The sequence below is a fragment of the Gekko japonicus genome, unplaced genomic scaffold, assembly GCF_001447785.1.
Source record: "Gekko japonicus isolate JY-2015 unplaced genomic scaffold, Gekko_japonicus_V1.1 scaffold1769, whole genome shotgun sequence".
NCBI lineage: Eukaryota > Metazoa > Chordata > Lepidosauria > Squamata > Gekkonidae > Gekko > Gekko japonicus.
The window spans coordinates 191692-204943 of record NW_015170940.1 but is presented as its reverse complement, the minus strand read 5'-3'; the positions used below and the strand labels follow the sequence as shown (position 1 = coordinate 204943).

The 13252-nt window shown below is 47.0% G+C and overlaps 1 protein-coding gene across 1 annotated transcript in view; it reads left to right on the top strand.

Annotated features, from left to right (window-relative positions):
• CACNA1A (calcium channel, voltage-dependent, P/Q type, alpha 1A subunit) overlaps window positions 1-13252 on the top strand; it is a 345585-nt gene that overhangs the window by 177185 nt on the left and 155148 nt on the right. The window contains exons 10-13 of the mRNA XM_015418872.1: window positions 58-144; window positions 1303-1512; window positions 3725-3837; window positions 4597-4709. Coding sequence (XP_015274358.1) covers window positions 58-144; window positions 1303-1512; window positions 3725-3837; window positions 4597-4709 — 523 coding nt within the window. The remainder of the gene's footprint in view (window positions 1-57; window positions 145-1302; window positions 1513-3724; window positions 3838-4596; window positions 4710-13252) is intronic.

Sequence of the window (13252 nt, the reverse complement as noted above, 5' to 3'; positions counted from 1 at the left end):
TCAGGGGACCTGGAGGATAATGTCTTTTTTTCTTTTGCCATGTTCTTATTGTTGGAGCTCTTCGGAGGGCCACAATCAAGAAAAGCAAGACAGACCTGCTGACAGAGGAAGAAGAAGACCCACTGGCTGACATCTCCTCAGTGGGTAGGTCAGATAGGCCTTGGGGGCAGGGGTTTCTTTGTGGAGCAGAAAAATCCTGGGTTTGTGCACATGCTGGTGCTGCAGGTCTGATAGAGACCTGTGCTTCTAGTGCTCAACTTTCTAACAGGAAGCTGTTGCTGTGCTCATTGCCATTCTTGTTTCCAAGACAGCAATGACAAGGACTGTGAACTACCCCAAAATGCCCTGTCAGCATGTGTCCAGTCTTTGTAGTATCTTTGGAATCTGTGAAACAATGAGGTCTCTTTTAATGCTTTATAGGTACTCTTTTGGTCTGTATCTATGCCCTTCAGAGCTGGTATAGCTAATCATGCCACAGCCTGTGAATGCTAATGAGGCCCCTTCTCTCTGTAGAGCTTAAATTTTTTCCTGCATTTTTAGAGTCAAAATGAAACCTTGCTTGAGATTAAATTTGCCATGCCTTTGCCTAGTGCAAGATATGGGACTGTAGATCCTGGCATTGTCCAAGATCGGATGGACCATGGGGCTGAGCCAATCTGGCTAGGGTTGGCAGCTCTAGGTTGGGAATTACCTGGAGATTTTGGGGGTGGAGCCTTGGGAGGGCAGGGTTCGAGGAGGGGAGGGACCTCAGCAGGATGCAATGCCACAGAGTCCACAAAAGCAGCCATTTTCTCCAGGGGAACTGATCTTGGTCATCTGGAAATCAGTTGTAATTCTGGGAGAGCTCTAGGTGGGACCTGGAGGCTTATAAGAATTTTAAGTGATATCACCTGTTAAGACTAGAGTGCTCTTGTTCAGTTTGCCTGCTCTGAATATACCTTGCTTAAACATGACAATTGATTATATGACTTCTGAGAAGCTAGAGTTACTACTGTCAGTGTATACAATGATGATGAACAAAAAATAGAAGACACAATTGTTGTGGTGGTCCCATTCAGAGGAAGTCCTCACGAAACGAAACATTATTCTGGAGAACCTCATCAACTGCAATCAATCCTGGACCCCTTTTGCACTGTTTATATGATGCTTTTGTTAAATACACTGTAATATTATTTCTGTCTGATGTATAGTGTCTTTATACAGCTTCTTGGTCTTTTTGGGACCTGGGGGCTGGCAACCCTAAGTCTGGCATGTTCAACACTAAAGGCCTTTCTACTCCTAATATCTTTCTTTTCTTGGCAGGTTCACCCTTCGCTCGAGCCAGTATCAGAAGTGCCAAGCTGGAAAACGCCACTTTCTTTCACAAAAAGGAGCGGAGGTTGCGTTTCTATATCCGCCGAATGGTCAAAACTCAGGCCTTTTACTGGACAGTCCTCAGTCTGGTAGCTCTCAACACTTTGTGTGTTGCTATAGTACACTACAAACAGCCAGATTGGCTATCTGACTTCCTCTGTGAGTGCCGTAGCCCATGTACCTTTATTAAAAAGAATTGTAGACTTGAAGGGCTGGAGAGAGGGACCCTTATAATCATTTAACCAGCATCCCTGAGTACAAATCATGGCAACTCTTTCAGTCTTTACCACAGCAACTCCCTTTTTTGTGTGTTTTGTAGCCTAGTCCGTTAAAAAGAGTTTCATATGACTAGTAAAGCTCTCTGATTAACACTGGCATCTGTAAATAACCAGAATTAGTTTCCAACCACAGACTACTTGTTTATGTTGACTTGAAAGAAGTCTTTTATATACTCAAATGACCTTTTTATTCAGAAGGTGTCTTTTGATTATATGCTTTTTTATGCTATCTCATTGAATGTCACAATATATATTATTTGTTTTTCTCTAATTCAAGTTTATGCATTTTCATTTTTCCTTCACTTTCCCTTTACAATGACATATCTTCCCATTGTTTTCCATGTATAGTTTTCACCTCCTTTCACAATAGTGGCTAGTGTTTACTTAACAGAGTCTCACAGCTAGGGTTCAGGGGAACATGTTTCTGACTTGGAAACAAAACCTTAGGGATTGTGGTTAAAACAGCCAGGGTTCCAAATGTAGATTATTGTATCCTTCCCTTAACTCTAAAAGGGGAGAAAAGATAAGGCATATCTGCATCACAGACTAAGAGTTGCCAGGCCCAGCCTGGCATCCAATGGGAGACTGGGGGGGGGGGGGGCATGGGGAATGTTGAGTGACAGCATGACATCACACTTCTCTATGAATTGACCAAAAATCTGTGGCAAAAAACTTTGAGTTCTCAGCAATTCCTAGAGAGGACTAACATCACTTATGTGATACCCAGAATTAAACCTTGTTGGTCTTAAAGGTGCCACTGGACTCAAACTTTGTTCTGTCACTTCTGAGGGAAACTGATAGCCATTTTAAAAATGCTGCTGCCACTCTTAATGGTGGTGGGAAATGTCAGCTTGGGGCAGGGGATCCCCACCAGGTAGAGGCTGGCAACCATACACAGACTTAAGCTGGTTGTGTTGTCATTGTTCTAATGTTTTATTAAATATTTTAAACAAACAAACAAATCAATAAATAGTCTCTCCAAATGGAAGCCTGGGAATTGTAATTCTTGTGGTGAGCTAGCACTTGCTAACAATGAATTCTCAGCACCCTCACCAAACAGTGATTTCCAGAATTATTCTGAAGAAATTAATGACATTTTTTTATTGAACTGATGAAGTAATGAAGTGCATATAGGCCCAAAGAAGCTGCTGAGTAGAAACAGGCCTCATTTTCACTTGGCTTGTAAGCCTTAAGAAGAAAACATCATGAGATCAAGTCATGGATCTCCTAAGTAGTAGGCAGTTTGGCCTTAAGAACTAGGCCATGGAGATACATGATTCTTGTATTCTGGTTTGGGCTCAGGTAGCAGGGCTGTTGTTGGATCACTGTTTCTGTTCCCTCTAATCATATTTCCTTTCCTACATTGGGTTCAAATAAGCATCATAAATTTGGTGGGTAATCTCTTCCTGTATTCACCATTTATTGCTGGGGCCAGGCTTCCCAAGTACTTACTGTGATTCGGCAGGTGACACAGACGTCTTCGCAGGATCATTCGTGCGGGGACAACAGACGCACCGCACCATGCCGTCGCCAGGAAATGACGCTGGGTAACGCTCTGGCAATGGGGCTTGAAACTCGATGGTACCATCGAGTTTTCAGCCCCATTGCCAGAGCGTCGCCCAGTGTCACTTCTTGGCGACGGCATGCCATGTTACAAGGAGGAATGGTCTGGCTGGGGAGCATGTTTTCCCCGCCAGATCGCAGTAAGTACTTGGGAACCCTAGCTGGGGCAGATTACTGTTGCTGTTGTTACTTAGTTCATTTAAAAGCAATCCAAGGTTGCTGTGGTGTGGGGAAATTCTCTCCTTTATTGTTTAAAGCAGCATAAATGTCCCTTTGCCAAGGGACTCTTATATGGCTCTGAGATGTGAGTACTTTCTCAAGCATTCAAAGACAGACAATACAATGATATGCACATTAATTTATTTCAGTTGGGGACGGTTAAGAAAGGGATTCCTGGAGGGTTAGGAGAGGGATGATTTTGTGAGGTGGAAAACAAAGGAGGAATATCTTGGTGAGGTAGAAAAACATGGCTCTGATCCAATGCCTGTCCCCTTGCCCTCCCCTTTTCTCTCTCTGTTTTTTTGTTTCAGACTATGCAGAATTCATTTTCTTAGGGCTCTTTATGTCCGAAATGTTTATAAAAATGTATGGGCTTGGAACGCGGCCTTACTTTCACTCATCCTTCAACTGCTTCGACTGTGCTGTAAGTCTGTCCAACGTGGCTGGGCTTCTGTAACTGCCCGCAATATTATCAGTGCCACTCTAGTAGACCATGTATACTCCTCTGTATGTTCTAGATGGCTAGCCATGGAGTAAGTCAACCAGCAGGCAAGCTCTGATAAGCATCTGTGCCCCAGATGTTGTGTAGAAATATCCCGTGCCCTTACGGCATGAAGTGTTCCCCTTGGACAGCCAGCCCTGTCTTTCCTTATGGAGCTGAGCAAATATAATGCTGACAGTTCCTTACACGTGGGGGGGGGGCTTACTCCAGTTGGGCCAAACCAGCCATTTGGCTGCTACTTTAACTATTTAACCTTGATTAATCAAAACCATCTCCTGCTCTGGTTATCTTTGTCATTGGAGATGCCATCAAGCAATCATGAAGTAGTTACATGTTAGATCTGTTCTCGTATTGGGAAGCTTGGGAGGCCAAGACAGTAGATGATCAAGAATGTGATTTCAATTTGTACATCTTAAAAAAGGCTCATGGAATCACGATCATAACCAAAGGCATGACTATTTTGTACCTAGTTTATTTTTTGAGCTTTTTGCCTTGGAGATTTAGAATTTAATTGTGAAGAGACTGATGAATTTGATGAATGGAGAAATGTGTACATTAGCAGCATGTTTCTGAGTAGACGTTAGGGTTGCCAGGTGATTGGGATTTTAGAGGACATGTTGCAGTTTAGAACAATATAGCTTCAAATGCCTGGCATAAACTCACTGCTCTGTTTTTGGGCAGGTTATTATTGGGAGCATCTTTGAGGTGATCTGGGCTGTGGTGAAGCCTGGCACCTCCTTTGGGATCAGCGTCTTACGAGCTCTCAGGTTACTGCGCATTTTCAAAGTCACAAAGTAAGTTTTCTTAGATAACTTGCACGTGGTTGTTTGGGTCTGGCTTGGATCTGAAAGCGCAGTGGGGTTTTTTGAGAGCTTCCACATGGCATAGTGGCATTCATGTATCTTCTGTCTTTTCCTCTGCTTTGCTGTGATCTCCCCTAAACTTGCTTTGCTATGGTTATTCTGGAGAATAGTCAGAATGGGGTAAATGCCACGTGGATGGGAAAGTGCACATTTTTCCTGGTCCCATCCACAGCGACATCATATTCCCTGCTGGCTGCCATTCCCCCACCCTCAATTTTCCTTAACTGGTAATTGACATATGGCTATAGCTTTCTAGTGGTGCAGTGAGGGGGCGTGGCAGCCACAGGTGATTGCAGCAGGGAAAGTGCAGAGAAACCAGTATGTGGATGCTTTGAGAGCCAAATTGCCATGTGAAAGCAGCTTTAATGGCAGTTCAACAATCTATGCATATAAGTTGGCTACTACTTAGAACTGTGTATTCGTCATTTTCATGTTCATTGTTGATCTTCTGTGCAGTCCCACATGGGGACTGTGCATGAGCAAGCCTACTTATTTGGTAGGTTTTTGCAGCTAAGAGTTTCCAGGGGGCTCTGTGCACCAGAGCCAAAACCTGTTCCCACCCAGGGACTACGTGCTCCTGCACAGCAGCGCCCCTATCCTCAGTTCCTCTTTCACTGCCAAAGAAGTGGGTTGGTCGATTGTGAGTCTCCTAGCTTCTGAGTTGGTGAGGGATTTCTATTATACTTTGGATATCTTTGGAGCTTTGGAATGGCTCAGAAGGCTTTATTTAAAAAGTGCACTCACCACGGTGCTAAGATGACAAATGAGCACAATTTGTGTCTGTTCTGCTTAGAGGTGGAGCATAATGTCTCCACCTGCAAACCATTTCACAAGCCTGCAGTGATGGGGCTTCAAAGTTGAAGACAGCACTTTGGGGAGAAGGCACTTAGAGCCTCTGATCCCCCCGGTGTCGAAGGCTTCTGAAAAGCCGCCTACGGCTGTATCGTCTGATTCAACGCGATCAGCTCTGCCCCTGGTTCCAGATCTCAAAGGATCCTTTTGGGCTTGGGCTTGCCTCATGCACAACATGCATCATCTGAACTGACTGCTAAAAAGGCTAAGACAAAAGGGTAGGAGAAGCAGAAACCCACTCTCCAGTGTTGATCCCTGGTTCAGACACCGGAGCCGAATCCAAAATTACAGGACAGGCAGGGAACACCCCTGAATCCGAGGTTGCTTCTGATCTCTGTTTCCCAAAGGGATATTGAAACAGACTTGCTGGCAAGGCAGGTTCTGTTAGACATTGAATCCAAGCAGACGGTTTCATGGTCCCAGCATCCTCCACCGATGAGGTGGCTGTCTAACCTGCATAGGATGTCACCAAGGTACTTGGAGGAATGGGACGACACCTTTAACTGACCTGTGGATCTGAGCAGCTATTTCTATCTACACCGGCCATACTCATACCCACCATCAGCCATGGTATCTTGCAGGCTCTCATCTCCCGGGTTCAAGAGAAGAGAGGTGGAACCGGAGGTCGATTCTGATGGATCCACATTGGAGCCAATCCCGTACAAGTTGATAGGAGAGCCCTCTTTGACCTCTGATGGGGGATTTGAGGATGTATGTATGGTGCAGTTGCTCGAGGTCTAAATAACTGAACACAAACCTAGAGACAAGATCATGAGTCGACTATACTCAGACTCCCTGGGTCACCTTCCACATTCTGGAGGGTCTGGAGGATATAACTCTTCAGTCCAGCCCACTGCTAGAAGGGTCGAGCAGCTTTATGGTGTGAAAAAGAGCCCTTTAACTACTTTACCACGCATCCTCCTTCATCCTCTCTTGTAGCCAAAGAAATGCAACCCAAGGGACAGCAAACGTACCATGCCTCCCCCACCGATAGAGAAAGGTGCAAGCTGAATGGTGTGGGAAGGAAATTCTGCTCTTCATCCGTACTAGGGTACAAAATCACAAATTATGAGAAGATCATGGCTGGCTATCAGTTGTTCTTATGGGAACGCATGCTGCCATACGTAGAGCTGATATCAGAGGAGAAGAGACCATTGGCCAAAGTTCTACAGACTGAAGCCATAAAACTGTCTAAACAACAATTCGATGCTAGCAGGCACTCCGCAGCTGCCTGAGCCATGCCCAGCGTGATCACCCTCAGAAGACATGCAAGGCTCAGATCCACAACTTAGCTTATGAAACAAAACAGAAGGAGGAAGACTTACCCTTTGAAGGGACGACTCTGTTCTTCTCCAAGACAGATGAGACTCTGAGTCTAATTAAGAAAAATAGACAGTGAAATCACTAGGGGGGGCTGAAATGGGTGCACCCCAGTATAAACAGAGGCCATATGGACGTCATTCTTGGCATCCATACCAGAGAGAGTATAGATATGCTGCTGCTTCAGGGACCCAGTATCATGCCAAACCTTATGTTCTTCAACAAACATATCAAAGGTGTAAGGTTCAAATAAACCACGTTCACGGAACCAGTTGGCCCCACCAAGGGAGCCAGTCCAGCCACCTATGTCCTGATTAGAGTCAGTTAAGTTTGGTGGTAGATCGGCCCAATTACAGGAGGCCTGGAGAGCCATTGCTTCAGATGAATGGGTTCTGGTCATAGTTGCCATGAGTTATAAGTTAGAATTTACAACCTTGCCCCCTGGTTCTCCCCAGCTGGGAGCAGTTAATCGGACATCTGAGGACCTAGTACAGGCTCCGGGGGGTCACTCATTGATAAAGGTGTGATTGAAGAAGTGACCACCATTCAGTCACCAGTTGGGTTTTTCTGCAGAATGTAGTGGAGAAAAAAGATGGGGGTTTAAGACCCATATTAGGCCGCAGAGATTTAAATGTGTTCATGCAGATCTCCAAGTTCCGTATGGTCTCTGTTTAGTCAGTGTTACAGTTATTAAAGTCCAATTCTTGGGTTGCTGTGATTGATCTGAAGGATGCTTATTTTCATATTTCGATTCATCACAAGCATTACAAGTTTCTCCATTTTTCATGCAAAGGACGTGTGTTTCAATACATGGTACTACCCTTTGGTCTGGCCACTGCACCAAGGGTTTTTTCTAAATGTATGGCCCCAGTTGTGGCCCATTTAGGTTTGCAGGATGCAACATTTTCCCCTATCTTGGTGATTGGTTAGTAGTTGCGGACACCAGCGAACAGTTGTCAAAGCACCGCTCCTTGGTTCTAGAACTTTGCTGGAAATTAGGCCTACTGATGAACTGGAAAAAGTCCAGGTTGGTTCCATCACAAAAAGTATCTTCTTTGTGGTCTCTGTGCATCACACCTCTTGGATATAGTGCACCTGCGCCAACCCTGATCGGTACACTCAAAAGTGAAAGAGATTTTTGTGCCCACTCCCCAGTCACATGCAGGGCTCCAGTGTGCATGACTATGGGAGGGGCATGACAATCCCGCCAGTTTTCTTCTGACTGCTGCGCTGTTCGGATCTTCTCTGCTCCAGTCAGTAGTTTCTTTCCTGGCCTACTTGGCCTTCTCCAAATTCTGGATTCCTGCAAAGAACAAGAAAAATCTTTATTTTGGACTGAATTCCAGTGAGTACTCTGCTTTGGCAGACCCTCCTTACCCCCGGCCTATGGCCAAACAGGGGGGTTTCTTCAAGCGGTGTTTGAAGTGTGGCAGTAAGATTTCCCCCCCACCGGATGGACATTCTCTTTGCCTTCTGTGCCTCAGGGAAGCCCACCGCATGGACTCCTGTGCTCACTGCTCTAAATTCTCTAAGCAAACGAGGAAGAACACGGTGTCAGGTTCAATAGAGTAGTTGCAGTCCACAACGATTCTTAAGAATAGGTTGCTTAAATACAAGTCACTATTGATACTCTTTCATGGTCATTGTCAGGAATGAAACTCAAAGCCAAGCATGTCCAGATATAGACAGTTCAAAAAAAGGGTTAAGCCAATGAATACAGTTCGCGTGCAGCAGAAATTCCAGCGGGAGAAAACCAAGGCGGGAGATAGCCTTTCAGCCATTTGGTTCACACCAGCCAGATTGGGAACTGCCCCATCAATGGTTCTCACAGTCTTACTTACTACAAAGGCAGCAAAAGCATTCCAAGGTCAAAACAAGAGATAAAGTGCACAGGGAGAATGAGAACAGAGCAACAGAGCTAATTCCCCCCCATCATACAGCAGGCAGGTTACACAGATCATACACAGAATACAAATGGCAGTTTACTGACATCCTGCCCCCCAAAGATTCTCCCAGACTACCCAGGAGATTCTCCCAGTTTCCCCGGGAACTCCTCATAGAATGCACGAATAAGGTCAGGGGCCCGAATATCCCCTACTTCCACCCATTCCCGGTGCTGGGGACCAAAGTCTTTCCACTCCACAAGGTAAAAGAGTTTATTGCATTTCAACTTCGAGTCCAAAATGTGTGACACTTTAAAGTGCGGTTCACCGTCCACCAGAAGGGGAGGAGGTGTCATAACGTCAGGGTGCCAAACATTAGGACCAGGGTCCTTTTTTAATAAGCTGAGATGGAAAACAGAGTGTATCTGTCTCAATATTTTTGGTAATTCCAATTCCACAGACACGTCATTAATTCTACGCAAAACCTTAAATGGTCCAATATACTTCCAGCCCAGTTTCCTGCTAGGCTGCAAATATTGCATGTTTTTGGTTGACACATACACCGAGTCTCCAGGCTGAATATCCCAACCCACCACCCTTTTCTTATCAGCCTGCCTCTTATACGCCTCTTTGGCCGCATCCAAAGTCTTGCACAAGACCAGCCAAGATTCCTGTAGGGTTTTGCACCAGTCACCAGCCGAGCCCGTCTTCGGAGTATCAGGAGGCTTAGCCAGAAATGGTAAAGAGGGACTCTTGTAGCTATACACTGCCATGAAAGGTGAGACCCCGTGGAGGAATGACAGGCGTTGTTATGACAAAATTCCACCAATGGAAGTAGATCGACCCAATCGTTCTGTTGAAAGTTAGTGAAACAACGGAGGTACTGTTCCAAGGTTTGGTTAACTCGTTCGGATTGGCCGTCAGTCTCTGGATGATACGCACTACTGAGGCCCCTCTCAATTCCCATCAACCGCATCGATTCCTCCCAGAACTTAGAAACCAACTGCGAACTGCAGTCAGAGACAATCTTGCTCGGCAAAGTGTGGAGTCTGAAAATGTGCTGGATGAACGCTTTGGCCAAGTTCTTAGCTGTGGGCAACCCCCCAAATGGGATAAAATGTGCCTGTTTGGAAAACAAGTCCACAACCCAAATTACTGACATGTTTCGACTAGGGGGTAACTCAGTTATAAAATCCATCGAGATAACTTCCCACGGTCGTCCAGGAGTGGGCTCAGGCTGTAAGAGTCCAAGTGGTTTACCAGGCTGAGGTTTGCACATGATACATGTTTGGCATGATTGCACAAAAAGTGACAAGTCCTTTCTCATACCCGGCCACCAAAACTGGTGTTGGAGTAAATGCAAAGATTTCACAAAACCCAAATGGCCAGCTATCTTATTCCCATGCACCGTGGCCATGATTTCCCCCTGTAGTACCTTTGGAATGAATAGTTTATGGCCGTGATACCAACAGCCATCCTTGTGTTGTTCCACCACCTCCTCCTTTTCAAGTTCTTGTCGGTCAGTCATTGAAGGTGGAAGCAAATTTGCTCACCCAAGGGGAGACATCATCAGAAGGGGGGGAGGCACAGCTTTGACTGCGCGTAGTGACTGCTCCTCCCAGCTGGGAGGGCATGAACATTGAGTCCAGTACCTCCTCCCTCTGGCTGTCATGTTGCAGGAGGCAGGACAATGCATCAGCCAAGGAATTTGATTTCCCCGGGAAATGGTGGAGGGTGAATTGGAACGTAGAGAAAAAATCAGCCCACCGCAGTTGTTTAGCATTCAGGTTTCTGGGCATACGGAGTACCTCTAAGTTTTTATGGTCCATCCACACTTCGTACGGGACCCTCACCCCCTCCAACCAACGGCACCACGTAGACAAGGCTAACCGGATGGCGCCAGCTTCCTTGTCCCACACAGACCAGTTACGCTCAGTGTCATTAAACTTGTGGGACACATAGGCAAGGGGGTGGAGGTGTCCATCCTCCCCCTCTTGGAGGATGCCCCCCATAGCAACATCTGACACGTCCACCTGGACCACAAATTTCTTATTTTCATTGGGATGGGCCAGCACAGGCTCGGAAGTGAAAAGAGCCTTGAGCCGGTTGGATGCCTCCTGATATTCAGCTGTCCACATCAGTTTAGCCCCCGGTTTCGTAGCGTTAGGCCCTTTCCCCTTGGTCTTTAACAAATTCGTGAGTGGTAAACTCACTTGGGCAAAGTTGGGGAGAAAATTTCGGTAAAGGTTTGAAAAACCAAGGAAGGACTGGAGTTGCCTGCAGGTGCGGGAAACTTCCCACCCCAAAACGTCTTTCACTTTCTCCGGGTCCATTTCCAGCCCCTTCTGTGAAATGCGGTACCCCAAAAAATTGATCTGTGTCTGGTAAAACTCACATTTGGATAACTTTGCAAAGAGTTTCTGCTTGTGCGACATCTGTAACACCTCCCGCACCAGTTTCACATAGGAGGGCTTGTCTGGGGAGTACAGCAAGGTATCATCTAGATAAACCAGAGCCCCTTTAAACAAATGTTTATGTAAGACCTCATTAATCAAGTTCATAAAAACTCTGGGCACCCCTTGGAGCCCGAACGGCATGACTTTATACTCGAACTGTCCCAGGGGGGTATTGAATGCCGTCTTGTATTCGTCCCCCTCTTTAATGCGCACCCGGAAGTACGCATCTCTGAGATCCAATTTCGAAAAGATTTTTCCCTTAGCTGCCTCGGCTAAGAGATCCTTTATTAATGGTATCGGGTAGGCATTAGTTGAAGAAACAGCAAACCCCGATAATCCGTGCAGAGCCGCAATCCCCCATCCTTTTTCTTCTGAAACGACACTGGAGCCGCAAATGGCAAGGATGCTGGGCAGATGAACCCTCTCGCCAAGTTCTTGTCAATGAACTTGCACAGTTCTTCCTTCTCACTAGGGCTCATGGAATACAATTTCCCTTTAGGTAGTTTATGCCCCGGCAGCAGTTCAGTGCTACAATCCGAATGCTGGTGGGGGGGTAGCTCATCAGCTTCCTCCTCCTCAAACACCCGTGCCAAGTCCCAGTACTCTGGGGGGATGGCCTCCAACTCCGCTTGGGCCAGGCAAGCTCGGACCACCTGGCTATCTGGTGGCTTACCCCAATTCTGGTCCCATTTATGAGTTTGGCACTTCGTGGAAATAAATTGAACTCTCCCTTCATCCCAGAGGATATATGGGTCATGTCCGTGGAGCCAGGGGCTTCCCAGTACCAATGGGATTCAGGCTGTTGAAGTGATCACAAATGCCCGTTCCTCCCAATGGTCTCCCACCCCCATGCACAACGGCACAGTCTTGAACTTACAGGGCTCCTTCATACTAGACCCATCCATCTGGGTAAAAATCAGTGGCTCAGCTAGCCGCACCACCAACCCCATGACTAGAGAAGGGTTGATCAAGTCCCGACCACACCCCGAGTCTATAAGGGCCCGGACCCTAATGCGGGTCCCCATGTCTGTGTTCATGATTGTCACAGTAAAAAAAACCCCAAGGGCGTAATGACTCACCAGGTTAGGCGCCTCTGGATGTGGGTCCTGCTGCTCTGTGCCACTTACAGCAGGACCTGGCCATTTCCCGCCAGCTCGGCAATGTTCTCTCCACTGGGATCCGCGTCTCTCTCCTCAATGGCAGCTCACAGGGCTCGTTGAAAATTTGCATTGGTAGGCCCCTTTTCCGCCAAGGTGGGGCCCCATCGCTTCCTGGCGTCCGTCTTTACTGTTAGAGCTGTGGCTCTGAGATGCTGGGGTGGGAAAGGTCTTTCCCCAGTCATAGCACAATCGAGCCAGAGGATGTTCAGTCGACACTCCGCGTCCTCGGCTTCTCGCATCCAAGCCATCAACGTCACAGGATCAACTGTCTGGAGAAACGTCTCTCGAATTTCTGGGTCCAAACCAGTGTGGTACTGCTTGGCCAGGGCTTTATCAGACCATCCCTGGATTTTGGCAGCCTGCAGTCTGAACTTGGTCGAGTACTCCCGGACAGTCTTCTTCCCCTGTCGGAACGTGCGTAAGAACGCCCGGGCTTTGGCACTCGCATTGCGATCCTCAAATTGTGCCCACAAGGCCCGCATAAAATCGTCCATGCTCCTCAGTTCCGCTGACATACCATGCCGCAGCTCCACCGCGTAACTGGGATGTATTATAGTCCACCCGGCCCACCTCGTTCAGGAACAAGTGGCCCCAGTTTGCCACGAATTTCAAAGTCCTTACCACGAACAACGGGAGGGCTTCCGGGTCTCCATCAAATGTCACATCCAATGGTTCCTTCAGGTGATACAGCTCCTGCCCCCCATCATCCGGACCAGGGGGGGCCTGGGGAACTGGCAACGGCTGACCCTGGATCCCAAGTTGCTGACCAGGCGGTTGGGGTGGAGCTTACACCACTATCCATT